Raw genomic sequence first — 27,607 nt, 5'->3', positions numbered from 1 at the left:
CCGGCCCCGTGGCGGTCCCCCGGATCGGACATTGATGTGTGTATGAGGGTGTGTAGGGGGCAGATGAAGGTTTGTGCATTTTTAGATGTGTATCAATATATAAGATTTGATTATTTGGGAACGAAAATAAAACTTCGTCATCACATGCAACTTTCCCCCATTTAACGCCAGTTAGGGCTCGAAACTTTAGGCCGCATTAGGTTGTAAAACACAAGGACGAACCGTCAAGTGAACTTCCGGCCGCGCATTAAATTAATTCGGCTATAAATTGATGAAAATCGAACATATCTCTTATTTGTCAAAATATTCGTAGAAATATTATTAGACAAATCAATTGTGTAAACTTTATAAGGCACGAAAATAGTAAAAAAAAATCGTATTCAGCTTTATCAAATAGTTCCGCCACTTCGCTCGATCACATGTGATCAATAGGAAGATCTTTTCGCCTGTGGTGGCTCTCGTGTTCTCACTTACATCGAAAGCTGCCGGCATATACAGTCAAAATGGTACACAATCGTCTCATTTTATCACGGAAAAGTGATTTTTAATGGAGATTATGAAATACTGCATGTTTTATAATAATAACTCAGGATTTAACATTTCATTAGTGAGAAATTTAGGCTCAGATTTATTGGTCATGTTGGAACGTTCTATTCTGCCACGCACGTCATGCACGTACCGTACGGTAGACGGTGGGTAGATCTGAGTGACGTTACCCACGTTATCATTGCCATTGCATTGGCCCATTTCCATGCATGTGGTCCGGGGCCGGGTGTCCAGACACTTTATATTTTTGAAGCCGTCTTTTTTGTCTTTGGATTACACTAAATACATAGGAATTCAATAGTTGTAATCATTTTCTATTTTGTTCTCTATATTTCCTAACATTTTGTTCTAAAAATAAAATATAGAGGCGCATGGCCAATAATATGCAGAGCTACCGTCCAACTAATAAAAGTTAAAGATCAGTGACAGTAGGCCTAGGCTATGCTATGCGTGAAACTCGAGCATTTTGGACTCTTGTTCATCCCCTCAAATCTCTGTCTCATGCAACTATCACAGCCTATCCCCAGATCCCCACATACATTGTACACAATGTCAGTGATCTCACTCCCAGATTCACAGAAAATCCCACGCATAGATCTAGCTGGTCTTTGCCTTGGTTTGAACTTGGCATCTCTGAATATGGGGGACTCCAGTCCAATTAGGGAGACAGTCTCGTGGGGGGGGGGGCACTTGGTATGTAGGCCCTAAATGCATAGTGGGTATGTGCTGCGGAGGGGACCCCATTATTACATTCAAATTTCGTTTGAAGGCATAGCATTTTTGTCTAATTGAAAAAAAGAACAAAGAAAGCCGCTCCAAGCCAGGCCTTGCAGGCATAGCATTTTCTTCTTATCGAGAAAAAGAATTCCGCTCCAAAGCTTCGCATATTTTTCGTTACGCTGTTCCGATCACATTAATCTGCTACAATAAGCAGCAATTTTGGTGAAAAGGGGTCGCAGAGCTCACCCGGCGGAGGCCGCGCTAGCTGCATCATGCACGCATGACCGTTCCATACGCACTCACACGCTGGCGATCTGTTCCAAGGACCCCCGTTTTCACAAACACTTGGAGTTCCGAAGCCCGTTCCGAGGATCCTCCTTTTTACAATAAGCCTGCTCCAAGGCCCTCGTTTTTTGTCTCGCCCGCGGCACACCCCCACCATTTTTTGGGTCGAGTGCGCCTCTCCTGAAAAAGTGATCAAACTTCGCTTGTAAATTTTCCAAATTAGGCCTACTTTCTAATCTAAGAGTCTTAAGAGTCCTACACACAACTATCCAGGAGGCCCCTAGAGAGTAAAATGATTTACTAACGACTTAACGTATGCTTAATCTCCACAGAGCCAGGGATCCATCCCATGATTCACCTGCGTGTATGGTACCTCCAAAAAACCTTACTTTCGCCCCCAAGATTTCTACTTCTAAAAAGAATCTAGGCCTAAATGGGATACTTCATTTCTGACAGTTCTATGGTATTGATTTAATTTTTAAACAAGAATTCATTTTAGAAAATGATAAATAATCATCTTGTTCCTCATTTTTCTTCGCCAACGTAGGCAAGGAATGATAAACAAGATGGCTGTGTAAACATCAAGCAATTTTCCCCCGTCTTTTCATAATATTTTTCTCATTTTTAAAAAATAATTCTTGTTTATAAATGAAGTCAATAGTGTAGAAATGAAGTTTTATCCCATTTACATGATTTAGGGCAAGGCCAGATCTAGATCTTTTAGAAGGAAAGTAGAATTCTCAGGGGCCGAAGTTTGAGGTTTTATCGCGGGACATGCAGATGAATGGGATGGAATCCCTGGCTCTGTGGAGAGTAAGCATACATTAGTAAATGATTTTTACTCTCCAGGAGCCTCCTGGCTACACACAACAAATGGGTATAGTGGTATACCTAGTCAGTGTACTGTAGTGTAGTGTACTATGTACCGTATTACCGAACACTTGTCATGAATTCAGTCGTATACCAAACACATTATTCTCATAAAATTCACCAAACTTTGACCATAAATAGGTCTACACAAGAACCTACATAATTAATAGAAATAGACCCTATGTCAAAATTTTGCCGTATTCTTTGTTTACGATATTTGCTTCCAATCTGACCCCTCTTCTCGAACTTGCATGTGCAATATTTTGGTCAATTGAAAAAGGTAGGATGGGGGGGGGTCGGGTTTCCGGGTACATTTTTGAAGGCTTCTTTTTTGTTTTCAGATTAGTATCAAGACCTAGACTACACTAAACATACTTTGTATTTAGATCTAGACCTAGTTGTAAATTTTTCCGAATGACTTTCTAAAATTGATCGTCCGGGCACACAACTTGGTACTGGTATATGGTATTACCAAAGTGTGTTTAGACTATGGGAAAAGTTGAGAAAACGGGGAAATCACTGACAAGCTATTTTGACCATATTTTATTAGTTTTAGAATATTAATACTTTGAAAATGTGTTTCAACCATTTTTCATCATCTTTCTATTCAAGTTCCCTTCGCTTTGGAAGGATGTTAAATTTTGAGTGTATGAAATTATTTTCTGATGCGTACGATGCGCACGTTCAATAATACAAGGCCAGTTGGTAATACAATCAAGTGTGGTCTTTTACTGAATTTTGGTGGCCTTTTACTGAATTTTGGTGGCCTGACTCATTTTTGGTTGCCCCGGGCTACTGCTAATGTTGAGCTCTGATTCAGGATTGGGGGTAGGGTGACTTTTGCAAAAGGAACTCTTTCCTTGACTACTCCATTGCAAATTGTTTTTCCATCATGATAGGCCACCACCCAAGATGCTATCTGAGATGTATAGTCTTTAATTTGATGAGATGAAAAGAAATGAGGCAAGTAAACTGATAAAAAGCGCAAAATACTTTTGAAATTCATGGAAGTGTTCTGTACAGTTTATAATCTCATATTGCTCATTATGATCATGCTCTCATTCTCAAGAATTTTCATTGAAATAAATGCTGATCTAAGACACCATGTTTCTTATGTTTTCTACAGGCTGTTGCAGCTGCAAGACCACTTGTTACAGTGTACAATGAGAAGAATGAAGTTACTGGAACCAATGTGACCCTACCAGCTGTCTTCAAGGCACCAATCAGGCCAGATGTGGTTAACTATGCCCACACCAACATGAGGAAGAACAGCCGTCAGCCCTACGCTGTCAAGAAAATTGCTGGTAAGTTATTTCAGTTACAGTTAGAGTGCTCTGTCAAGATTTTTGGGTGATTTATGGAGCTGTATCACCTACTTCTGTATCGTCCTTGCATCACCTATTGGTATGATGATTCTTCAACTTCAGGTCCGTGTTTTTGAATGACCTTGATAATATTGAAGTTCTGAACTAATCATTCTGTACTAAAGGTAATGTTCCCAAGAAAAGAACTGATTTTGCTCTGAGATCAGATATATTTAGAGAACTTTATTTTCCAGGAATCATCATCAGTGTGATGTATATTGGGGCCTGTCAAGGAGTCACTGTATCCTTGTCTCTCCCAAAAGCTTTGAGTGTGGAGTGCAAAAAAATTACATGCTCGCTACCTCAAAGTTTAAAGAGACAAGAATGAAACACTTGTGATTCTATTTGATATATAGCCTTCTTATATTACACCAAGGAAATTGAATCAGCTGTTGGATTGGGACATTGTTATTCTTCCTTTTCTTGTCTGGGTTCATTGCTATCTTCCATGTGTTCCGTGAACGTTGCCCTAGTCTGTGCTTTTTTAGCGATATCATTCAGCGGATAATTGTGTGACTTCATCCAATTCTGATTCGATGGATGACATGTCCATTTCAGGGTTTTCAAGGCTTCTTTTGCACAAGGCATAGGTGTCACTTCTGGATAGTAATGTGAGGAGTGCTGAAACTGTAACACTAAAGAATGGACCTTTAAGGAGAGCAGAACCAGAGACAATTTCCTGCTTGCAATGAGTTATTTGACAGAAGTCCATGTTAATCCTATATTATATTGATGAAGTTTTGATTCCTAGGGCTGAAATACTTGTAATCATCAGATCTTATGAATATTGAATTAAATCTGTCTTTGTATTTGGAAATTCGGATATGCTAAAAAAAAGTTTATTTTAGATTTTGTTAACAAGTTGATAAAAATATTAGATAAAGATTAATAAATGCTTGTTTGGCATCTATTCTGTAGGTCACCAGACCAGTGCTGAATCCTGGGGTACAGGACGTGCTGTTGCCCGTATCCCCCGTGTCCGAGGAGGTGGTACCCACCGCTCTGGTCAGGGAGCATTCGGCAACATGTGCCGTGGTGGACGCATGTTTGCCCCTACCAAGATCTGGCGACGCTGGCACACACGCACCAACATCAGCCAGAAGCGCTTTGCAATGTGCTCTGCACTCGCTGCCTCGGCAGTCCCAGCTCTCGTCATGTCCAAAGGTAATATTTCACTTCTTAGTGATGGCATGTAAAATGAAATTGTATACAAGTGTTAAGATTAGTGTAAGTGCAAAATAAGGTCCCTTTAAAAGACAAAGATTTGTCTTTATTCTATGAAGTAATTATTTGGGCATAAGAGAACCCAAATGTCAAATTCTAATATTTCTTGAAGAAAAATTAGATGATATGCAAAATAAAACAATTTTGGGCACTTAATTTGGTTAATTAGTAAACAGAACACCCATATGGACATTTATAGAAAATAAAACAAAACTTTTCAGACTTAATGATAAGTGAGACACAGAACCCCCCCCCCCCCCATAATTTTGTCTTGTTTGGGGGAAAGTAATGATCTTTTATTCTTAATGTGTGATTATATTGTCAATCACAGGTCACATGATCATGGGCACGCCAGAAGTACCCCTTGTAGTCAGCGACAAAGTCCAAGACTTCAAGAAGACCAAGGAAGCTGTCTACTTCCTCAAGCGTTTCAAGGCATGGGAAGACATCAAGAAGGTAAATTCAAAGAACTATGAAAGTAAACTACTGTAAAAGTGGAAATATTCGTGGTGTGAAAATTTTCGCGGTGTGAAAATTTTCGCGCATTTCGCGGCAAGATCGGCGAGCGCGAATTTAAAAACACGCAAATTTATGAGCATCTATTTTAATGCAAGTTTTGAACTGCGGTTCAATTGCGTGTATCGTTTTGGCAAAGAGATTGCACAATTTGATCTAAAGAGGGCGGCATTTACGCAAGCAAGCTTGAGCTCCAATATCATGTGCATCGCGAGAATTTGTTCTAAAAGCAATGCGATAATTTTTTAACAGTCGCAGATCGGTATTTAGATAATGATTTTGGTTGAAATATAAATTGGTTTTGCTGTTTGATTGGTGAGTGTTTAGATCTGTTTAGTTTTTGAAAAGACGTTGGGTCGATCGCCCGTGTTTGATTGATCCCATGCACTTCGAATAGCCGTAGTCCCCCCGATCCTTACCCGGTGCTCGGCCGTCTATACCAGGCCAGCAGCTAGCAGCGCCTCCGTTTTGCCTTTCCCAATGTCCGCCCCGCAAAGAAAAATTGCGCTAAATGTCTTAAAGCTCATGATTAGATCAAAACAATGTTGAATTATGCCGCCCTAGAGCTAAAATTATGATCAGAAAATACAATTTCGTTGCTGAAATTTTAATTAAAACCATTCTCAAATGGCAAGAAGGAAGTGACTTTGTGATTATGGAGTGTGCAGCGCGAATTTAAAAACCCGCGAATATGTTTGAAGCCGCCCAAGCGCGAAAAATTAATCCCGCGAAAATAACAGCGTTTACAGTAATAAATTTGCCATACCAGTGAAACGGTTTCCTTTGTATGCCTCGTGAATGGTAATTTAATCATCTCTTTTGATTATTCAGTCATTAAGTAAAAAAAAAAAACAACTTTATATCCCATCCCAGATGATGCTTACTTGAACCTGAATTCATTTGATATGGAGGATAAATAGAAACTGATTTAATGAGACTGATGGGACTGTTGGGAGTATCTTTCTCTAATACTATTTATTTCTGGGTGAACACAATGTGTGATTTCAGTTGTTTTCTTCTCCAAGAACAGTTGATTGAGGAGTACCTGAAACATTAACTATTTTGCTATATTTTATCCAAATTCATAATTCCTAATATATTTTACAAAACATAGCAAGATGCAACTAGATCACAGCCATTTATTGTGAATTTTTGGTTTTGGAGGAAAATCACAAAATATGAAGGTGATATAAGGGGCGGATTTTATAATCAGTATACAGTCTGTAAGGTAGCCTGCACTCTGCCGTCATTGAATATTGTATTGTACTTTGAACTGCAGGTGTACAAGTCTCGTCGCATGAGGGCAGGCAAGGGAAAGATGAGGAACAGGAGGTTTGTCAGACGTCTTGGTCCACTGGTTGTCTATGATCAAGACAACGGCATCACAAGGGCCTTCAGGAACATCCCAGGTCAGTGCAAAAGTGAAAGATCTTCCTAACTGATATAATTTCTCAACCTTTTTAAAAGATTAAAGGTATTTTTTAACTTTGTGAGTAGCCGATTTAAAAAAATTCTCAAACCATGATGAAACATGTGTACAAGTGCATGTATTAGAACCAATAAACCCTGAAAACAACCATTATTGAGAATGAAAAGCTAAAACTACAAGGCAAACCCCGATTTTGTAAATAGGCGTCTTATAGACACCTAAATAGTACACATAAGTGTATGGGATGAAATTAAGATGGTGTATCCGGTCACTTTATATTTCAATTTTTGAAGCACTAAATAATTATTTTCGAACGCAATTTTTTCTGGGCTTCATTTTTGTAACATATCACAGACACAGGTGACAAGTGTGACCTAGCTCAGATTTTTTAAAAGTTAAACCAATGTTAATCACTTTAAATAAAATGAAATAAAAGATGTCAGAGTACAGTTGTAATATGCGTGCCTGTGGAAAAGAGATATGTAATTAATCTTACAATCAATTGCAACCCTTTGGTGCCTGGGAAAATGTAGGTATGTTATCAATCTTACAATCACTTATAACCCTTAAGTATATGAATTACCTAAGATTTGTTGAAGATGAATTGTTTCACTTTACAAGGGACTGTCAGACATTTCTTTTACCTTGATTTACTCTGATGTTGGGCGTGAAGTTTACAAGTCATATTTGTATCTTAGAACTTGTCTTTGGCTGTTAGCAATGATTTTTTTCCCCCAATGCCTTTTGTGGGTTTGGATGTGTTGTAAGAATTCTGTGTCCAGGTGGAATCAGTTTTATGTGGTTAAACAGGCCTTATCTAGATATGATTTGAATGTTTTCAAAGTTCTCGGTATCCCAGATGATGTTGCATTCAACCTGAATTCATTGAATATGGAGGTTTCAAAACTGATTTAATGAGACTGATGGGATATTGTGAATGAAACTTGATGTTGTTCACCAGGTTCCAAAGCAGCCAAAGTTAATCACAAAATTAGGCCCTTTTTTCTAAGGGGAGGGACAAACCTATCAAGTGTAAATTCCATGTTTTCATATTTAGAAATGGAAAAAATATGAATTGTTTATTCAAGGCTAGAGAAAGAATATGACATAGTTTTCATTATTGTAATCTTCTCTGTGTTGTCAGGTGTGACCCTCCTCCAAGTCTCAAGACTGAACCTCTTGAGGCTAGCTCCTGGTGGACATGTTGGTAGGTTCTGCATCTGGACAGAGTCTGCATTCAACAAACTTGATGGCCTCTACGGAACGTGGAAGAAGCCTTCCTCAGAGAAGTCCAACTGGAAGTAAGTTCAATTATAGTTGGTATAGTGAGCATGAATCACAAATTTGTAACCTGATTGACATACCATGTTATGCAATACTGTTGAGAAAGCCTCATAATGCTTTCTACATTTTTGCTAATGTATGAGAATATTTGATCCATCTATCCTATTGGTATACAAGTAGTACACATCACCGAGATCATTAATAAGAAAAGCATGCCATACTGTACCTTTGGAGCTGTTTTAATTCCCCCGAGGTATAACTCAGAGCATTATGACTTCTAAGGTAACAAGTGTTCGATATTTGATAAACAAACTATATATCAAACAAAGACTGGTCTGTACAACATTTCATTATTACCAGTCAGCAGCAAGTTTTCCTGTTACCTGAAATAAATGATGGTGATGTGAAAAATTATAGATTTTTACCAATTATTTGATTAGGATCTAGATCACCATTTTGTAATACCATATATTATACTCGACTTCTATAAAAAGAAAAATTGCAGCAAACTTATTTGTATGAACATGGGTGATATGAATGATCTTAAAGTGAACATTGCGTGCATAAAATTGGTAATTTGTACCAAATGCTTACTTCAAGTAAGGAAAGTGTCCCTTGACATAAGAAATGGAGTCAGTTTACTAATTGATGTAAATGGTCAGTTTAAAGGTAGACGATAGTCAAGATGAGCATTGTGTTAAATTTATATCGTCTAATGCAGTTAACAAAAAACTTGATATCACCCTCTCTGCTTTTCCATAGCCTTCCCATGCCCAAGATGACCAACACTGACCTACGAAGGTTGCTTAGGAGTCAAGAGATCCGTCGCTCCCTCAGACCAGTCAACACAACGTCCACCAAGCGCAAGGTCCTCAAGAAGAATCCTCTGAAGAATGTTAGGGTCATGTTCAAGCTCAACCCCTATGCCAAGACACAGAAGCGCAACGCGAAGCTTGATGAGGAGAGGGCAAAGGCAAAGAGACAAGAGATCCTTGACAAGAAGAGGGGGGTATGTATTAATTCATATTGTACTTCATATACAACAATTTTGCATTCTCGAACTTGTTCAGTAGTAGTCAAATGACAAATTCAGATCAAATGGTACCAAAGAACTTTGCTTTAAGAAGTTTGCCTTATCAGAGTCACTGAAGGTGATAATGAAAGATAGCATCTGCAGTATTGAGGTGGCATTTCCACTTCTGCAAAGTTGACATAAAGGGGAATCCTACCTTCGTAAAGGAATAATTTGAGAGAAAGGGTGAAAACCCCAGAATGCTTCCAAGAAATAAGACAAGGAATGTACAGTTGTGTGCAAATCCCACCACAGAATACTCTCCTTTATGCTGAGTGTTGAATGTAGACAACACCACTACGATGTTCGGTGAGCATAGAGAAACGAACCTTATTGAATGTTGTATTTTAACATGGCAGAGCTTGAACATTGCAGAGCTACTTTAAAATACATTAAATTTTTGTTTTCCTCACTGGTGGGGTTCACTAACTTTTGAGCACTTGGAAAACTAAGATGACTTTTATATAAATCTTGAGTTTAAAATTTGATGAATAGATGGTGACCAATGTAGGGAATACACTTCCAAAGCTGCCAACTAATATGTTTTAATGATATTAGTATGTTTTTTTCATAATCAAAAGTGACAAAATATAATTTTTTTTTATTGCAAAATGTGTTTCTTGTTAAATTTGATTGGCATGCTTCATATTTGTAATTCATCAGGATGTTCCAAAATATGTGTTTTTCCTTCAAAATATGATTTTAATTATGGATCAGTATGTTTTCTGGTCAAACTACTTTCTATTTGTTTGGATCTCCTTAACTTAGGTTTGCCTGTATTTTTTAACTTTGATATTTGTATGATAGAGTATATGTACAGTAATTGATTACAAAACAGTATCTGTGGATTAAATATTAAAAGTCCATTAGATTGCATTCAACGTGTAAGACAATTGGAAGGCTGCTTGTAGAAACAAGTGTACTTTATCACAATTAGGAATGACAGGTAAATGATGATTTATGAATTCTTAGTTCTTATAGTGGATTCTAAGTATTATGAATCAAATTTAAAAGTGCCTTTTATTAGCCATTATTAACTTGTGATTACCATTATAAGGAAGTACATATTTTATAAAATATTCTTTTTTATGGTTTGTAATAAATACCTCCAAACATGATTGGTGATGTTGTTAAAATGTCTACTTACTTCCTGTTTTTTTTCTTATATCCATTGATTTGATTACCTACAGGTTACCAAGGAGGCACCAGCCAAGGGCAAAGGCAAAGCCAAGGCCAAAGGAAAAGGAAAGAAGTAGAACAACCAACCATCTATGATGATGGACATAGTGACTTTTATTATCCTCACTCTACACTGTGTCATGTGAGGCCTTGAATTAAGAAAATCCCAACACCACCAGGACTGTGATATGAGATCAGCAAATTCAATAAACAAGGCTTACAAAATGCAAACGTATGGTCAAGCATGTGTCTCATTTAGTGTGTATTACAGTTAAAATCAATGGTCTTTATGTGTGGGCTGTATATTAAAGGTGAGTTTTCTCAGGAATGAGAGTTCATTGTGAAAATTGAGAGTGAAAGAATATGTCAAAATCAGTCATTTGCATTTTATACTCCACAGTTTGTCAATTTTGTGTTGGGATTTGCAAGTGAAGCAAGTGTTTTTGTTTTGCGTATTAAAATTTAAAGAGTAAAATTAAATTTCTTGAAAGCATATGATTTTCCAAACAACCTAGGCACAAATTTTGCATGCACAATAATAATTGAATTGTTCGAACTAAATATTCCATGATTATTGAAATCATGAATTTGGTATCTTTCTAGACCTTTCAACACCATAGATGCAAATTGTGATTTTGCCATTTGTGACATAAGTATCCTATGCAAAACCATGTGCCTGTGAATATGCCCATTGGATCCGCATCTAATCTTATTTTGACTACAAGAAAACAATCATTCCAAGAAAAGAACTTAATTGGAAAAGCATTTAGTATATATATATATATATATATATATATATATAATGTATATATAAAACTTTTAATTCTGTAATGAATTGAAAAACATAATTGCCTGTAACAAAGTGATAGTGAAAACTATCTCTGTCTATCCTAATGCACTTTTATGGTGCTATCTAGGATGATTTGCCTATTGATTTTGACAATTTACTGTTCACATTTTTTCAGTTTTTTTTACTGTATCACTATATACTGTGCTGAGATATCAAAGTGTCACACAAATTTTAAATAAAAATGAGAGAGAATAAGAAGAGATAAGTTCACCAATAAAATTAAATGAAAAAAAGGGTATTTTTTAATCTAAAACTTTTGGGAAATCATTCAGTTTCAACCAGTTATCTTTCATATTCCATGTTTTGTTTTTTATTGAAACATTTACCCAACATGGTATTTACACCTCATGCTCAGTCTAAAACAATGTTTTTGAATAGGAACTGGAGAGATATTAGTATTCCCAAAAAAATCTTCCAAATTAACCTTTATGTGATTTTTGATAAAAATACAGGAGAGTACACAAGTCAACCTTTGGTGTAAGTCAAATATTTGATTAAGTGAGTTGCAGGATATTTTTGGGACTGAAGTAGGGGAATATTCAACGTGTTATTTACATCTTCACAGTCAAATTTTGTGCAAGAGGTAGTCTGGAGATTTCTGTGTTCCCAGGAGATTTTAAATGCTGATTCTGCTTTGAGTTGGGAGATACAATATACAAACTTGGATCCTATTCTAGTGAGATATCTAATATGAACGAATCTTTCATCTATCTCATAACAGTTTCTCAGGTGTACTTCCTCCAAATGATAGGTGGGATGAGCACCTTGTCAATGATATGCAATACACCATTGTAGATGTTGTAGTCCTGATAGACCACTCTGGCGTTGGTGTGTCCATTTACCCAAAGAGTATCTGATGAAAGAAAGAAAGAAGGAAGTGTGCAGTAATTTTAGAATAATTATTGGCAGGAATGTAACTAGAGAAAATCAGAAATGTGAGTGAATGTGATCAATGAATGGTTCAATAGTGATGAGAAGTGAACAAGAGTTGATGGCAAGACAATTTGCTTTAAATTGAATACATTGAATAAAATGGCATGGTGAACTGCTAATGCCACTCTAAGAACTTCCAAGAATAACTTGGACAATGTGTGCCCACCCCTGACATACGTGCAGAGATGCCAAGTAGTACTTAGTACTAGTAAAATAGAATACTGATGGTGTCACACAAATAACTGATATGTGAAAGATTCAGTTTAATTGTGTTGTCCTATGGTATTTCTGTGAAAATACTGATTTCCTCATCAAACTACTGATTTTCAATATTTGAAATATTCTTGTTCAGGTTGACAGCTTTTTAAAGAAGTTTGAGAGATTCAGAGAGGAGTATACCACTGTATTTAAATTAAAACCAACCAAAAACCGGTCTATGAAAAAGATTAGCAAAGGGAATTGTGGAGATGAATTGCAGATAATTTTGGAGAGCAGGTTTTGAACAAGAGAGAGAAGTATGGAGAGCAATAAAATTTACCGTATGAAGGGCAATCCCATAAAATCCTTGATCTTATTGTACATCAGACACAAATTTAAAAAAAATTTCTTCACTTAATAAAACTGCTCAAGCTGTGTTACTTTGAGAGCATTACAACTTTTTTCATGATTTCAGAAATTTTAACATAAAGGGGTCGGATTGCATACATGTACATATATTTTATGAAATTACCCCAAAGTCAATGGTTCATCCTGTAAGTAAGCTTTGGAAACCTGGAGCTCTGGTTCAGCTTCACTTTAGAAAATGTCTGGTGTTTCTTCCCCCTTTTTTGGTGGTGGGGATTGTTTGCAAGCTTCCTACTCAAATTGGGAGAAGTGCACAGCACTGTTTCATGTTTATTTTTTATTTTGTGTTGTGAGAGATTATCAGTATCTCCACCCCACTCTGATTGTTGTACTCTAACAATATAGACCCTTAATTCTTGGTATCATGATGGTAAGCACTTGGCTAAACCTCACAGCGTGTCTGTATGAACTACTTAAAGTTCATTTATATATATTTATAGGCTATAATGCTGAATTCTACAAAATCTACAATTTAATATTGTATTACATTTGACTGTAAAATCAATTCTTAATATGGGCCATACTATTGATCTCGATGCATTAATTCAACGTACCATACCATACAGTTAGATTGATTGATTCTCCCTGTATGGTGGCAAACACTTCTCCATCATAGCTCCCAGATGCATAGAGAGTCCAATCTAAGAGGTGGTAGAGTAATACTTCACGTAGTAATGTTGTGTTGTGCTCAAGTTTCTTCAACTCGTCACGTGACAGCTTGTCGATGCCATCGTTATTTGGAATGAAAAACGTGAATGGACCCTCTGCCAAAGAAGAAGCAGAGAAAATGATAATATAACGGAGGAATAAAGAAGAGGAAGGTGAGATTTAAAAAAAAGGAGAGGTAAGAACAACAATTTCTAACTAATGGGAAAGTACAAATACAACAGACACTCTTACAGTAGCATCTTGGTCATTTCTGGGAAGCGTTTTAAGAAGGGACTTGTGACGTTTTATACTACAACTACAATATCAGCCAGTCAGAACAAAAGAACGTTGACAGATCTAACAGCTTGTCAGACAACAAAATTGAAATGCTCCCCTGATTTTTGTTACATACGATGCCTAGTGGAAAGGGCATGGGGGGGGGGGCAATTACCCCCGCTACAAAAACTTGTGCGGGGTCACAATCAGTCCTTACACAGCGTTCAAATGGGAAAGGGGTAGTTGCTAGCCCCCACCACCCATAACATGAAATAATGAAAACTTTTCTGCTGAAAATGTTATGATGATTCATCAAATCCTTTGATTTCACTCATGAACATTAAAATGTTCCCTCGTCATAGCCTTGGTCGATTCACTCTCTTGTTTTCAAATTTCGTTTGAAAAGTATTACACTTCTCCCACAATGCTTGAACAAAAATGGATAGTGGCCTAGCAACCGACGAAAATTTGTGAAACGGGTCCCCTTCCACTAGAAGATAGCCCACTGCAATGTTTGCCCCCACCCTCTCAGGAAAAGCAAAAGTGTGTATCAGTATGGGGGGGGGGGAGGCAGCTCGTGTAACATTCGATATCACCCTTACCTTTCAGGTAATCTTGTAGTTTTGCCAGATAAATCAATTTCTTAAGCTTGGTGAATTGCTTATCATTGTTAACGACTTCCATTATATCACCTGGTGGAACTGGATGCATCACATTAGAAATTATGCGAACCTCACCATTGGTTGCGTTTCCACCGTCTATCACGGGTCCACCACACGCTGTTATCCTCTAGAAATGAATAAAAGTCAAATAATTACAGAGATATTAACAACCAGGTTATACTGATCATGACGTCATGATGCTGCTAAGACAATATTTTGCCCATCTTATTAACCCTAAACTTTGGCGAGCCGGGTTAAACCCCTCTCACATCCGGGGGGGGGGGTGGCTTCCACCCCCCCCCCCCCCTTCCCTCTGGGATCTCTGCGTTCGATCTCGCGAGCGCCACAAAAATTTGCACAGTAGTCGTGTGCGATAAAATCTACAAGGCTATATGGTTGATTTTTTTAATAAGAATATTTTATTTAATGAATTAATTATGTCAATTCATGCATGAAATAAAGCTCTAATCAACTATTCTACTGCCTCAATACTACCATTTTTTTTATTCACAGACTCTTTGTATGATCCCGATCAAATGTACTTCAACAAAAAATTGGTGTCGCAATTTTTTCTTATGAATTTTATTGTTTTTTTTTCGATGGAAATTGTTGCAGACATATTCTGATCATTAACAAGTCAAAAAGAATTAAGTTTAATCAGTAAAAATCAGAATTAATAATACATAAATTTTGGTTTAATACACAATTTGCTTTGGATCTGTACATGAATTCACGTTTTGGGGCAGTTTTAGATCTGACATGCACTTACATAATGTTGCGTAATTTCGTAGCTGCGTACCCGGACATCGCAAATTTGGTCTCTAAAGACAGGGGCAGCGGACCAGTTTTCAAAGTGGGGGGCTGAGCCAAGAGTGGGGGAGCTGACCATGCAAAAAATCACAATCATATGGTCATTTTTACGTGTTTGTACACGGTTTTGGAAAAAAGTGGGGGCTGAAGCCCCAGCCCCCGCTTCCGAGGCCCCTAAAAGATGTGCGAGATTTGAAAGTAAAAAGTCAGCGAGAGGCGGTTGAAAAAATTCGCGCGGCGGATTTATTGTGAAAAATTTACAGGGGGCGGAATCCGCCCTGCTGAGCCTTTTAAAGTTAAATGCTTAAACTTTTCCTCTACTCTGATCTTAAATCGACAAACGCAATTTGCATAAGCGGACAGGATTAGTCACCAAGGTCTACTTGAACAGCATGCCTTTTTCTTTCTTTCATTCTTTCTTTCTTTCTTTCTTCATTCCTTCTTTCTTTCTCTCTTTCTTTCTTTCTTTCTTTCTCTCCCTCTCTGGCCATGGCATTCTCTTTTCCCTTCTATGGGACCGTGTTCTCATTATAATCATATCTTTCTCCCCTTCTCTTTCTTCCTCTCGAACACTCTCTTAACCTTTTATTTTCTATTCCTATTTTGCATTTGGGTCCTTCCTTTTCTCCTTCATTAATAATCTCTTTATATCCATATTTTCTCACTTTCTTTTCTCTTGGCTGTGCCCGATGGGGGAGGGGGCCGGGCGGTCCCTGGTGCCAATAAGTAGTGAAAAAAATAAAAGAGAAGGACCCCCCTCCTGTGATGACTATATTGAACATAATTATTTTGTGTATTTTTTTCTCTCTTTTTTTTTGTTGTTGGGGGGGGGGCTTTACCGAATAATGTAATTTTCGCTAACGCTCTCACCCTTTATCCCGTACTTTCCTCTTTTATCAATGCCCTATTAATCTCTTCTCATCCACTCTGCCCCATCCTACTCCCTCATGCATCTATGATATCCCATTCATCCGAGACAAGAAGTGATAACGCATCTGTCTACCAATGGACCAACGGCATCCCACCACCAGATTGCCACCAACTCACACCGATTACCCCCTTCGCTTGCTCAGCTGCGCCACGCCCACCAACCATCATCTTGCCAATCTGGTAGATATTGAGTCGGATGTTCTTGTCGGGAAGCATTGTCTCGATGAGTTCGTCGTTGTATACGTCGTCGATGCTTCCAACGAGACGGGGTACGGTGTGGAAGAGGAGGAGCTCGCGGAGATAAGTGTTATTGGACATGAGCTTGTTCCAGATGTCATCAGGCAGGAAGCCGAATGCAAGGTCGTAAGGCGCGAAGAGGGTGAAAGGGCCTGGTAAAATAAAAGGTCGTTGTATTTCAATTAAATAAATGCGAAAGACTTATCTACAACTGGACGGATCTATAAACAGCAATTCGTCTTCTATTTAGGTGGTTTTCCCATTATAAGATCGACTGTATCTCACAAACCATACATAGTGCAGATAAGGATTTCGACAAGATGGGTTCCATTCTATAGAATGATGCGCATGTATACAAATTCCAGTCCCTCCTTCTCCGGGAATTCATAATTTACCAATTTTTGTTCCTCGTTCTTATTCAGCTAGTTATAGTCATACGAAGACTATCAAAATACGTAATTGCTCCTCTGTACATGTACATTGTTATTTGAGTCAAAGTAAAGTTCTCAAAATTGTCAATATGTGTATGGATATTCGTCACTTAAATAAGAGGCAGATGTCATCAATCTTCAGTAAAAAAAAAAAAAGAAAAGTAACTATTCTAGCACCTTTTTCACGGAACATGGGTCCAAGTCCAGCACGATCTATCATCTTGATCATAGTACAGGCATAGAGCTCTCGGGCTAGATCTACCACGGTAAAGTTGTCCTTTTGTCCACTGTCTGTAACTAAGGGGACTTCACATGGATCTGGCTGGCCAAGACAAGTAAAAATCATGGCAGCCACCAATGACCCCTTGAAGATAGAAAGCAGCATCCTCGCTTTCCTTCTACACTGGCAACCTTAGGCGAGCAATGTAAATCAGCAAAACGAATGCTAGCAAAGAATACTCTATGGGGTATTATGTTTTCGAGCTACACTAAAGCGGTGTAAATGGAGGGTGGAATTATTATTTATACAACAGATTATTAACGTGATCTGTTTATATCATACTCAAACAATTAAGGAGACTTTGCCCGAGTATGCAAAGACAATATCATAAAGGGTGTGAACGGTATCCTTCCTCATAAAACGTGTTAAGTAAAAAAAAAAAAAATACATAGAAATGACTTGTGGACTTGTGTTTCAACAAAGGGAAATTCAATAGAATATGTACGTCCGACGCAGTATTAATGGGACCTTCATAAAATTTTCCGTCTCTGATTTCTTAATCTTTTGACAGTCTGTAATTTCTCAAAGGAGCATGATTTCGTCAGTTTATGAAGTGAAGTAGAACTTGAAAAAAATGGGGGTCATTGTCAGACGTACGAAAAGGTTGATCATAAATTGCTCCAAATGTAAATGATTTAGAAAAAAATACAATAAAATGCATGCAATGCATATGTAACTATGAAAGTCTCATAATTGATACCCGGGGTTATAAATCTTATTCGTGAGTCCATTCCATTTTGATTAGAACTTTACCTTTAAAACAAGCTTTTAGCCCAATATGGGGTAACAAAAATATACCCAGCAAACATGCAAGTTACCCTCATATCCCATATTCGGTAAAAATTTTACTCTTTGATTTCCGATGGTATGTTCATTGACCCAAAATGACCTTCGACCTTGATCATGTGACCTAAGACTTGTGCAAAACAATTGATACTTGACTATGCTTCATGAAACAGCTCCATAAATGTTCAAAGTCATGATGGCAATTCAACAATACACCCAACATGCTGGCCAAATGTCTTTGACCCTAAATTACCTTTGACCGTGGTCGTGTGACCTGATACTTAGTGACACACCATTATACCTTTATGTCCAAAACTAGATCCATAAACTTTCAAATGTATTATGACGTTTGAAAAACTTAATCTTTGTCAAGATTTCGATATGGATTCCCCTACATGGTTTAAGTTCATTGCCCCTAAATGACCTTTGACCTTGGTCATGTGACCGGAAACTCGGACAAGATGTTCAGTAATACCTGTTTATACCCTAACGATCCAAGTTTCATGAACCATGCAGGTCCATACTTTCTAAGTTGTGATGAAATTTCAAACAAACACAATGTGTAAAGTCGATTCTCCCCGAAATAGTAAATAAAATATCAGAATCGATTAAAAAGGGCCGTCTGTCATTTTTGACAATTTAATTCTCGATCCGAAACACACTTGAGAGAAGCCCTTTTGAGGATTGCTCTTTTTATCGATATCACACCATTAATGTAATGGACCGTTCTATCTCACAGCAATGGCAAGTAGTTTCCGCCCTTGTCAAGACAACTCCAACTAGGAGTTGAATTTTAACTGACTTGGGGCACATCGGGTCATCAAATTTGCGTTGGTGAAGGATAAAGATAGAGGGAGATTGCGCATTGGAAAAACTATTTTTTACAACGATATAACAGGTCTTTTCTTTTGTCATTATTTTTCACCGTTAATTCTAAAAACACACGTCACATGATATATACGCATAATAATCCCGATCACTCTTTTATTTGGAGATGGTCAACTTCTAGTATTCAAAATCTTCGTTCTTCGAGAGCAATACCTGTTTTTTATTTGAATGAAAGAAAAAAGTGGGACAAATCTCTTTTGAAGTAAAGTCCTGTTGAAAGACACACCACTCACCCCCTCCCCCACACACATAGGCCTACACAAGATAGATATCAAGATGTGAGGATGAGGGCTTTAAATAATTAGATCTGCAAGAGCAATCACATTATTTATATGATTTTTTAAAATAAGATTATTGAAACACAGTTGTTTTCAATCACGATTCCAATGTCATATATATATATATATATATATATATATATATATATATATATATATATATATATATATATGTATGTATATGTATATAATTCCAAGAAATTTTTCAAGCATGATAATCCAAAATCGTGGAGAATTAAATAACTTGAGGTATCTTCTATACATTTGTATATCCCAAATCCGAAATAATCTTCAAGTAAATCAACGAATTAAAATACATGGATGCAATATCGTAAACATACAAACAAAGCAAATACCGCATGAACTTCAGAATATAAACAAGATATATGGTATTAGACATGGAAGAGGCGGAGCTTATCAAGAGTGAAATAATCTCATGTGAATGATGGCAGGCAGCCAATCAGACGACTCCCTTTCTCTTTTCGACGCCGAAAGCGGTAAACTCGCCGGGCGCAAGAGCAGCACTCACTAACGCAATCCACTTTGGTTATGGACATGCCTTTCGCAATCCACCGGTACCAGCGAAAGAGGATTTTGACCATCTCAATAATATTCATCAGTCTACATCACTAAGTATCACAGTGGAGATGAAGGGTGCATGAACACGAAGAACATTTGGCTGACTTCAAAGTTGAATTGTATTTCTGTTTTCAACAAAACTTTTGCAAAACATCAACAAGAATATATTTTTTTCGAATATTGATGGTTTTGGCAACCGATTTGGCTTAGTATATATACTACGTGTGTTGAACTTGAAATTATATTCGTAAATTTTGAGAGGACCGCTTTCTTAGATGAACGTTATTAATGATATCATCATCATTAGCATCATCATTTGAAACCGTTAAATGACTTAAGGCAGATCTGTTGTGCATCTTTCATTCTTCAACGAACACTATTTTCAATGCATCCAATGGTGTGAAGTAATCAGTTTACCAGAAGGATAACAAAACGATTTCCCACGATATACAAATGGACAAGAATACATGAAATCTATATCAACGATGGATACCACTTTGCCAACGACACAATCGGTAGGTCTGAATGATCAAGCTGACTATAATGACTCTTATTCTTTTTCTGGACTAATGTACGATTACAGCACATTCGACCCCGATGGAAGCTTCTGTCATTCTAAAGGGCCGAAATTCGCGCGGGATGCCACACTCCTGGGCATTTTCTTCCTGGTTGGTTTCCTAGGAAACTGTTGTCTGATGATGGTGATCTTGAGCAACCCGCGCTTACGAACATCAGCCAATATACTTCTGACGAACCTTGCAATGGGTGATTTGCTTTACGTGATGGTATCTGGACCTTTCTTTCTGGAACATGAACTACATTCATGTTGGCAGTATGGACTAGCCGGATGTAAACTGGTCAACTTCACCCAAGTAATGGTGCAAGGAGTTTGCGTCTACACCCTTACTGCTCTTAGTATTGAACGTTACTCGGTATTGGTCCGAGGTGGGACCATCAGACACGGCGGTCGTATGCGAAGAGGGATTCTCTCTGCCGTCACCGTTTGGTTCATTGCAGCAGTCGTGGCGTCACCGATCTTGGTCTACGCCTACGTATCTGGTGATGGTTCACCAGTATGTCATTACATACAGAACTTCACCCGAACGGCAAAGGTTTATGAGGTCGCCAGAGCAATGGTTATGTACCTCTTACCGTTGGTTATCATCACCTTCCTCTACACAGTTATTGCACAAACTCTCTTGAAAAGTGCAGGAGCGTTTGCCGGTGAAACCCAACCAGGAGCCAGACACTTCTCGGCGCGAAGACGACTAGCACTCACTGTCCTCATCCTAGCATTGTTCTTCGGTATTTTTTGGCTCCCGTACTACATCTTCATCGTTTGGTTCCAGCTTGATCACTCTTCGCTCGTCCACATGACCGGTGTTGCTGAATTTCGGAATATCTACTACTTTTCGGCTCTGGCTAACTCTTGCCTCAATCCGATTATTATATTTTCGATGAGCACGAGTCACAGGAAGGCTTTGTTGACATGTGTGAGGTGCAGGAAAGCAGAGGACACGACAACTACTGTGGCCCACACGCGGTCCTTGGCCAATGGAATTCCTGGAGAGAAAGTCAAGCAGCCTATCGATAGCAGATCGGGTTCCAGAAATACCAGGTGTACAGAACTATAGCTTCAAACACAGATAAGTTTATCAAAAAAAGAGAGCAGGACATTATACATTTAAAGTATCATTTACTTATATTTCAAAATTAATTTCATTCAAATGTGTACAATTTTCGTTTTCATTAATGCGTTCATGTTATTCGTATTGAATATCTGTCTGTTATTTTTCTGTCATCATCAATAGCTTTAACATTATTTTGGATATGAGCACAAAATACATTTTCTTTTCTTCGAGCTGATAAGAATTTACCTTTAAGAAAGAACTCGAGTCAAATTAGAAGAGCAGCATTCCTATTAGTTCAGTGACATAACTATAAATTTCATTCGTGAATTAGAAATAAGTCTAAATTTACTATTTCTGAATTATCTTCCTAAAGCGCGAATGTTTTTGTCCAAGATTTCTATTAACATTTTTTATTATGAATATTCTGTTGAGATCTAGAAGTTCAAATGAATATAATCATCAATGCATTTGCAGACAAATCGTTTTATTAACGCGTCATCATCGTCTACTTCAACTTCTTTTTTATTTTATCCATTCTCATTAAAGTGTATATACCCTGAATTTTTGAGGTAATAACAGATGCCAAGTATCAACAGTAAGTGAAATTTCATTCAGTCAGTTATATGAACATTTTTGCTTAATATAATTTGCAGGTCTACTCTTTGCCATTGGTTTTCCACTTAAACGAAAGATGTTATTGATTTTATTGTTTCAAGCTGACCGTATTTCTCGTTTACCAGGTGCTATCTGCGAAAATTGAACACTGATTATTATAGAGGATTTCTAATGTTACTTCACAATGATTCCACCCAATTGAGGATTGAAAATTTACAATCACATTGATTACTATTATATCAAACTTTCAACAGCAATGTTAATTTTTTTAATATATCTATTGTTTAATAGTTGAACATCTCTGTTCGAATAGAAAATTTAACAAAATTTTGAATGTCCTCGTGTATCAATCAGTTTTCGAGGGATCATGACGCAGATTGCGTTTTCGAAACCACCTTTATAGGTTGGAAGTTAACTCCGTTTCCACGGAACAAGATAACAGAATCACTTCCCCTAAAATCTGATGGAAAATATCGTTTTAATTTGAATAAAAAAGTAGACTAAGTGCTAATTGGTATAGCTCTTTTTGCAGCATTTTTTAAAAATCAAATGATTCAGAATAATCGTACGTCTGAATGCATAGACAGTCTATACTAAATCATCAAATGAACAATATCTTGTTGAATGTAAAGAAATTTTACATTGTGAAATGTGTAAATCGTGTTTTAAATATTCTCTTTCATTCGGAAATTGTTTGCATTATGAAATATTATTGTTAATATTTTATATTAAAGGGGAAACGTGCTACATTAACATAACCGATATTTTGGAATACAATTTTGAATGAAGAAGTGACAACAAGAATATAAAGAACTAAATAAATTTTCCCTCTTTACAATAATAATAATATTGGCAATGAGAAATGGGGGTGGAATGCGTCCTATTTTTATGCAGTTCCTTTTAAATTTTAAGTCATAATCAAAATGGGCCTACTAAAATAATATAATACTAAAAACCTGTAAGGTATTGACTGAACGGCTAAACGTGAACTAAATCGTGTTTTAGATTAGATTTGTTAGAAATTCATCTTTACGGTAATCAATACTGGTCAATATTGACCGATTACAAAAAATAATCTTCATATGTGGATATCTATTTCGTGTGTTCCCTTATTTTTTTAAAATTACGTTAAAGTGTATCACAAAAAAGTAATATTTCATTATTTCAGTAAATCACAACGATGCATAGGTCAATTTACCACAACGAACAGTATTTTCACATCAAAGAGCGATAAATATTCAAAATGTTGGAGAAAGAATAAGATCAGCCTGGGATATTGCATAAATATTTACAAGATGTTGCAATATAAATACCAATTTGACCAGATTCACGTTGCGAGGAAGTGGTCAACTTCAGGCGGTGAATCTGGAAATATATAGGCCTACTCACAAACAAAACCCCCCGAAAATTTGCATTTGTTGTTGCCTTTACGTTATTTTGTAATGCAAATTGTTAAAACCATAAAATCTAATATTTAAAGAAAATATTTATAAAAAAATCTATACATTAAACTTCTTTATTTCACACTACTGGACAAAATTAAAGATGCGAAAAAGTATTTCTGTATAATATACCCAACGCACATTAAAGGAGCGCATATAATCTTTAATATATTATTACCTAACTATAAATATGTTCGAAATCTATATCCGACTAGAGCTTATCGAGGAAAAATACAGGAATTATAAGATTTGATTGGATTATTTAATGAATCATTGACTGCTGATGGCTATTTCAAATTTCCATACTCTTGAGAAGACATCAAAATATTCTTTTAATGTCTTTCACACTCAAAATATAATCATCTCTACAAAAATGACTATTCTAGATTTTGAAAAAAAATCCAAATCTAATGAATGATTTAAAAAAATCTATGATGATGTAGACGTGTTTTAGAATTCTATTCTTCTGCGTATTTTACAGAAGGCAAAATTGATGTTGTGATTTTCATGGCATGCAAAATGAACTAATGTTAATTATTAGCATTTAATGAAGGTCTATCTTTTAATATCATTTTGGGGAAAACAAGTGAATAATCGATTGGTCCTGTTTCGCATAGAAACATCGTACAAGATCAGTTTACATAGTATTGTAGATTTAAATTAATTCCCCGTATTGCGCTCAAAAGATATACATTAAATTGAAAGGACAATATCAGGGAAAATCGTGGCTGGAATAAATGCATCAGAGGAATTGTAAAATCAAATTCAAATAGTAGAGACATTGGCCGCACGAACGTATTTTTTGAGGGGCATATAATTATTATTCAACCCTGCACCTTTCTTGTTGGGTATGTTTTGGGGTTGTCAGGCGAACAATGTAACCAATAAAATTTAGCCTTTTTGATGTAACACATTAATTTTTTCATGATGCTTTTATTGTTTTCGATGCTAAGCATCAAAGGAAAACGATTAAGGTGAAGTTACTTTGAGATTACTACCAACCTTTTTAAGGACGGTGGATCATGTAGAATTGGATTCATTGCTAAGATTTTATTATATGGAAAAGCATTACCGTGCTCATATGTCTGCCTCTTAAGTGAGTCTGCCAGTCTCTTTCATTATTTTGATCTATTTTGTACGTCAGTAAAGTACTGAATAATTTCGTTTGAGGCTCGAAAAACATCTTCTGGTTTTGTCCTAGCCTCAATAATGATAACGCTAATCAATTTGAGCATTTTATTAATCAGAACCGGATACTTTTTCCAAGACAACACTATATCGAGAAATTAATTCAAGAATTTCCTTTGATTATTAATTGATAGATATCTATTTTTTTAAGTTAAATAGTAAAATCCATCCTCAAATTGTAATTTGTTTTATTATATTTTGCTGTTCAGTGTTATTCGACAATGATTTAGATGCAATTTTTAAGAGTAACTATATAGATAGGGTTCCATGGTCGAATGGCATAAGCGCCATGACTAAATGAAAGTTCTGGGTTAAATCCCGGCACTTATACCTGAGAGCAAGACAGTTGTATTGAATTGAATGAATGAAAGTGCGTTCGCTAGTATACCATCAAGCAGAACAGGAAATACCATATATAAATCCAGTTTATATTGTCGTTATGATTATTGTATAGGATTAATAATCAAAACGTTATTCACTGTAAAAACCAGCGGTGTTAAGACTGACACCAATTGGTGTTAATAGAGGACCATACCCTGAGGTGTTAAAATTACACCCCAGAGATTAAACATAACACCAAAGAGTGTAAATGTAACAACAAAAGGTGTTGCAATAACACCTATAGGTGTAAAAATAACACCAGCAATTTAACACCGGTGTAAAATAACTGGTGTGGTCCTCTATGTACACCGGTTAACACCACAGTTTTTGCTGTGTAATATCGAGCTTAATATGGGTACGTATCACTACATTGTGTAATTATTTAACAAAAAGAGTTGCTTACCAATGTTCTGGTAAATTCACATTTCAATTTGTTATAATCTCTGAATATCCATCTAAATTTTGATTTACGTTCCTGTGGTATAGATTGTATGTGTGTGTGTGAGTTTAGATAACGAAATCATTTTATTATGCAATTTGATAAGGTATGTGAGTTAATCAGAGAGTTCAAATGATTTATCATCAATTCATTGAAACCAGATACTCCATACATGACTTGGTGAAAACTTTTCTTTGATTGCATTATACTGTAGCAAAATTCCGCCGAGATACGGATTACGGTTAGCATTATTGTTCAATAATATCTGTGTTTTTTTCTTCACATTTCCGAATAAAGTCTGACACTGCAATACTCACTGTGACAGTTCTCATGGTTTATAGTTTCCAATTAACCGCCCAAGTCTGTCTAAAACTTTGGTGAAGTGTCAATGAAGTGAGTAATATTTGATTATCACCTAATATCATACAAATGTGCAATTGCTTTATAATCTATTTTGGGCAGTTTATTCTGTATTAAATTTGCATTTTTATTTTTATTTTTTTCATATCACGCCCCTTTTCCTGTATTTTTCATGACCATTTGAACATTGATTTTTTTTTCAAAACAAATGAAATAAAACATGAGATCAGGTTTCATTTAAAAATTAGATAAAACAAATGGATATATTTTGATTTTGTTCATGCAGGTACGCGAGCAAAATAATTGTTCGTGTAAATACATCCACTATAACATGTTTTTATGGTATTTCATAATCATGATCCAAATACGCGTACAGATAATGTAAAGTGAAATATCATTCTTAATATGCTTTTAGGCTCTTTATCTGATTTTTCTAAATCATGATAAGTCCTAAACCTTTCTTTGACTAGGTTCAAGCAGATTTAATTGGATGCATCAGGTTCATTATCAATGAAAGCTGTATAATTTGTCTGTTTCCGATTATGAAGGTGTATACAGTAACTTTTATGACATAGCCGTTTAATTAGTGTACATAATGCCAAATATACATAGAGTGATATTTTTATTATATTCTTCTTCATGTAATATCCATTGAAGAGTAGAAATGTTGCACATGAATGTAAATACAGTGCGCTGAATTATGATGTATATTTATCAACTTCTCATATACAAAGCGAAGCGTATTCGGTGATATTATGTATCAAAATGTTATATAACTTACTAAGTGTGTGTTCATGCATAAGTTAAAATATTTTGGAAGAAAAAAATAATGATAAAAGTCTGTGATATTCCGTCATGCCAGCGCTATATTGGGTTTGATGTTAATGAGAAATGATGTATCATAGTCTAATCTCTAATGTATATATGATGATTAATTAATGACTTACACTCCGTCTAGTTTGATCAATTTAGCCTCAAAATCCAGATTTGGGCCCTATTAATGATAACTGAGTTATGAATAATTAATTGTGTATTTTTCCTTTGTATATGAACATGTTGTCATTAGGCGTAATGTGCAGTGATTATACACATTTATCCACTTTCGCTATGAATTTGATGAAAAGTTTTTGCAGACTAAAACCTATTCTTTTATTAATCGATCGTATGTAAACAAAATGGATATAATATGATTGCAGGACTCAATTGGCCTACGCTATTTCTTTGGCGCTCTTTTGTGCCATTAAATTGCAGTCTGTATAGAGACATTATTCTATGCTCAATTCGGAGGCCGTGTATAGCAACGCAATTTCAGACAGATTCCATGTGGATATACATAATGTAGCATTAATTGTGTAGACAGGAATAATTCATGACTGTGATTCACATAAAATTCCATGTTTACGGCAGAAATGTACTAAAATAAATTTGAGGTTCAATCATTTCGTTATCTAGGTGGTATTACTTTTGACATCATGGATTCAGAGAAGAGCCAACGAGAGAGGAAATATAAAACTGGGAAGTGAAAGGAAGAAGAAGGAAAGTGAGTTGGATGGAGAGGGGAGAGAGCGAGGAATGAGGGTAAAGAGAGTAGAAGAGATAGAGAGAAAAAAGAGAAAGGAGGAAGTGGAAAGGGGAGAGATGGGGAAGGGGAGTAAGATGGAAAGAGGATAGGAGGGAGGGAGAGGAAGGAAGGGAAAAGCAGTAGGAGGGAGAGAGTGAGAGAGAGAAAGGGGGGGGGCATGACCCTGGGAAGCGGGGGTGCTGCGTGTATTACTTTACATAGGCAGCACTCCCTGGAATTTTGGAAGATGTGAAAAAGTGGATACATGTAACAAAAATGACATTTATTT

At 36.5% G+C, this 27,607-nt stretch overlaps 3 protein-coding genes and 3 non-coding genes across 7 annotated transcripts; 5 read left to right on the top strand and 1 right to left on the bottom strand.

Annotated features, from left to right (window-relative positions):
• The first annotated feature begins 401 nt into the window (after nt 1-401).
• On the top strand, nt 402-10,720 carry LOC121410855 (60S ribosomal protein L4-B-like). The gene is made up of 8 exons (XM_041603201.1): nt 402-506; nt 3,548-3,725; nt 4,704-4,949; nt 5,341-5,465; nt 6,805-6,934; nt 8,099-8,255; nt 9,001-9,247; nt 10,501-10,720. The coding sequence occupies exons 1-8, from the start codon at nt 504-506 to the stop codon at nt 10,564-10,566; spliced, it is 1,152 nt and encodes a 383-aa protein (XP_041459135.1). The 5' UTR covers nt 402-503; the 3' UTR covers nt 10,567-10,720.
• Nucleotides 3,823-3,893, top strand: LOC121412307. The gene has a single exon (XR_005969602.1). It is a non-coding gene; the product is annotated as a small nucleolar RNA SNORD18 (small nucleolar RNA).
• LOC121412302 lies at nt 6,394-6,469 on the top strand. Its single transcript, XR_005969598.1, has one exon. It is a non-coding gene; the product is annotated as a small nucleolar RNA SNORD57 (small nucleolar RNA).
• LOC121412308 lies at nt 7,809-7,881 on the top strand. Its single transcript, XR_005969603.1, has one exon. It is a non-coding gene; the product is annotated as a small nucleolar RNA SNORD57 (small nucleolar RNA).
• Nucleotides 10,643-17,406, bottom strand: LOC121410856 (periostin-like). 2 transcript variants are annotated; one of them, XM_041603202.1, is made up of 5 exons: nt 17,068-17,406; nt 16,340-16,611; nt 14,423-14,609; nt 13,451-13,660; nt 10,643-12,192 (listed from the first exon to the last, which is right to left on the bottom strand). In XM_041603202.1, exons 1-5 carry the CDS (start codon nt 17,273-17,275, stop codon nt 12,065-12,067), a joined length of 1,005 nt encoding a protein of 334 aa, XP_041459136.1. In that variant the 5' UTR covers nt 17,276-17,406; the 3' UTR covers nt 10,643-12,064. The 2 variants fall into 2 exon arrangements, with proteins under 2 accessions (XP_041459136.1, XP_041459137.1); XM_041603203.1 differs by having other exon boundaries at nt 16,385-16,611; nt 17,068-17,405.
• A 2,248-nt stretch (nt 17,407-19,654) lies between these two features.
• Nucleotides 19,655-22,740, top strand: LOC121410854 (phe13-bombesin receptor-like). The gene has a single exon (XM_041603200.1). The coding sequence runs from the start codon at nt 20,169-20,171 to the stop codon at nt 21,333-21,335; it is 1,167 nt and encodes a 388-aa protein (XP_041459134.1). The 5' UTR covers nt 19,655-20,168; the 3' UTR covers nt 21,336-22,740.
• Nucleotides 22,741-27,607: the final 4,867 nt, after the last annotated feature.

The sequence above is a fragment of the Lytechinus variegatus genome, chromosome 3, assembly GCF_018143015.1.
Source record: "Lytechinus variegatus isolate NC3 chromosome 3, Lvar_3.0, whole genome shotgun sequence".
NCBI lineage: Eukaryota > Metazoa > Echinodermata > Echinoidea > Temnopleuroida > Toxopneustidae > Lytechinus > Lytechinus variegatus.
The sequence above is the reverse complement of the archived record's forward strand: the minus strand, read 5'-3'. Positions and strand labels throughout refer to the sequence as shown.

Excerpts from the sequence above, each read along its gene's own strand:
- LOC121410855 (XM_041603201.1), top strand. Across the intron at positions 4,950-5,340 it reads AGCTCTCGTCATGTCCAAAG|GTCACATGATCATGGGCACG; the intron begins GTAATATTTCAC and ends TGTCAATCACAG. Across the intron at positions 9,248-10,500 it reads TCCTTGACAAGAAGAGGGGG|GTTACCAAGGAGGCACCAGC; the intron begins GTATGTATTAAT and ends GATTACCTACAG.
- LOC121410856 (XM_041603202.1), bottom strand. The coding sequence starts at position 17,275 with ATGCTGCTTTCTATCTTCAAGGGGTCATTGGTGGCTGCCATGATTTTT. Across the intron at positions 16,612-17,067 it reads ACCCATGTTCCGTGAAAAAG|GCCCTTTCACCCTCTTCGCG; the intron begins GTGCTAGAATAG and ends TTATTTTACCAG. Across the intron at positions 12,193-13,450 it reads CAATCTAACTGTATGGTATG|ATACTCTTTGGGTAAATGGA; the intron begins GTACGTTGAATT and ends TTCTTTCATCAG.
- LOC121410854 (XM_041603200.1), top strand. The coding sequence starts at position 20,169 with ATGAAATCTATATCAACGATGGATACCACTTTGCCAACGACACAATCG.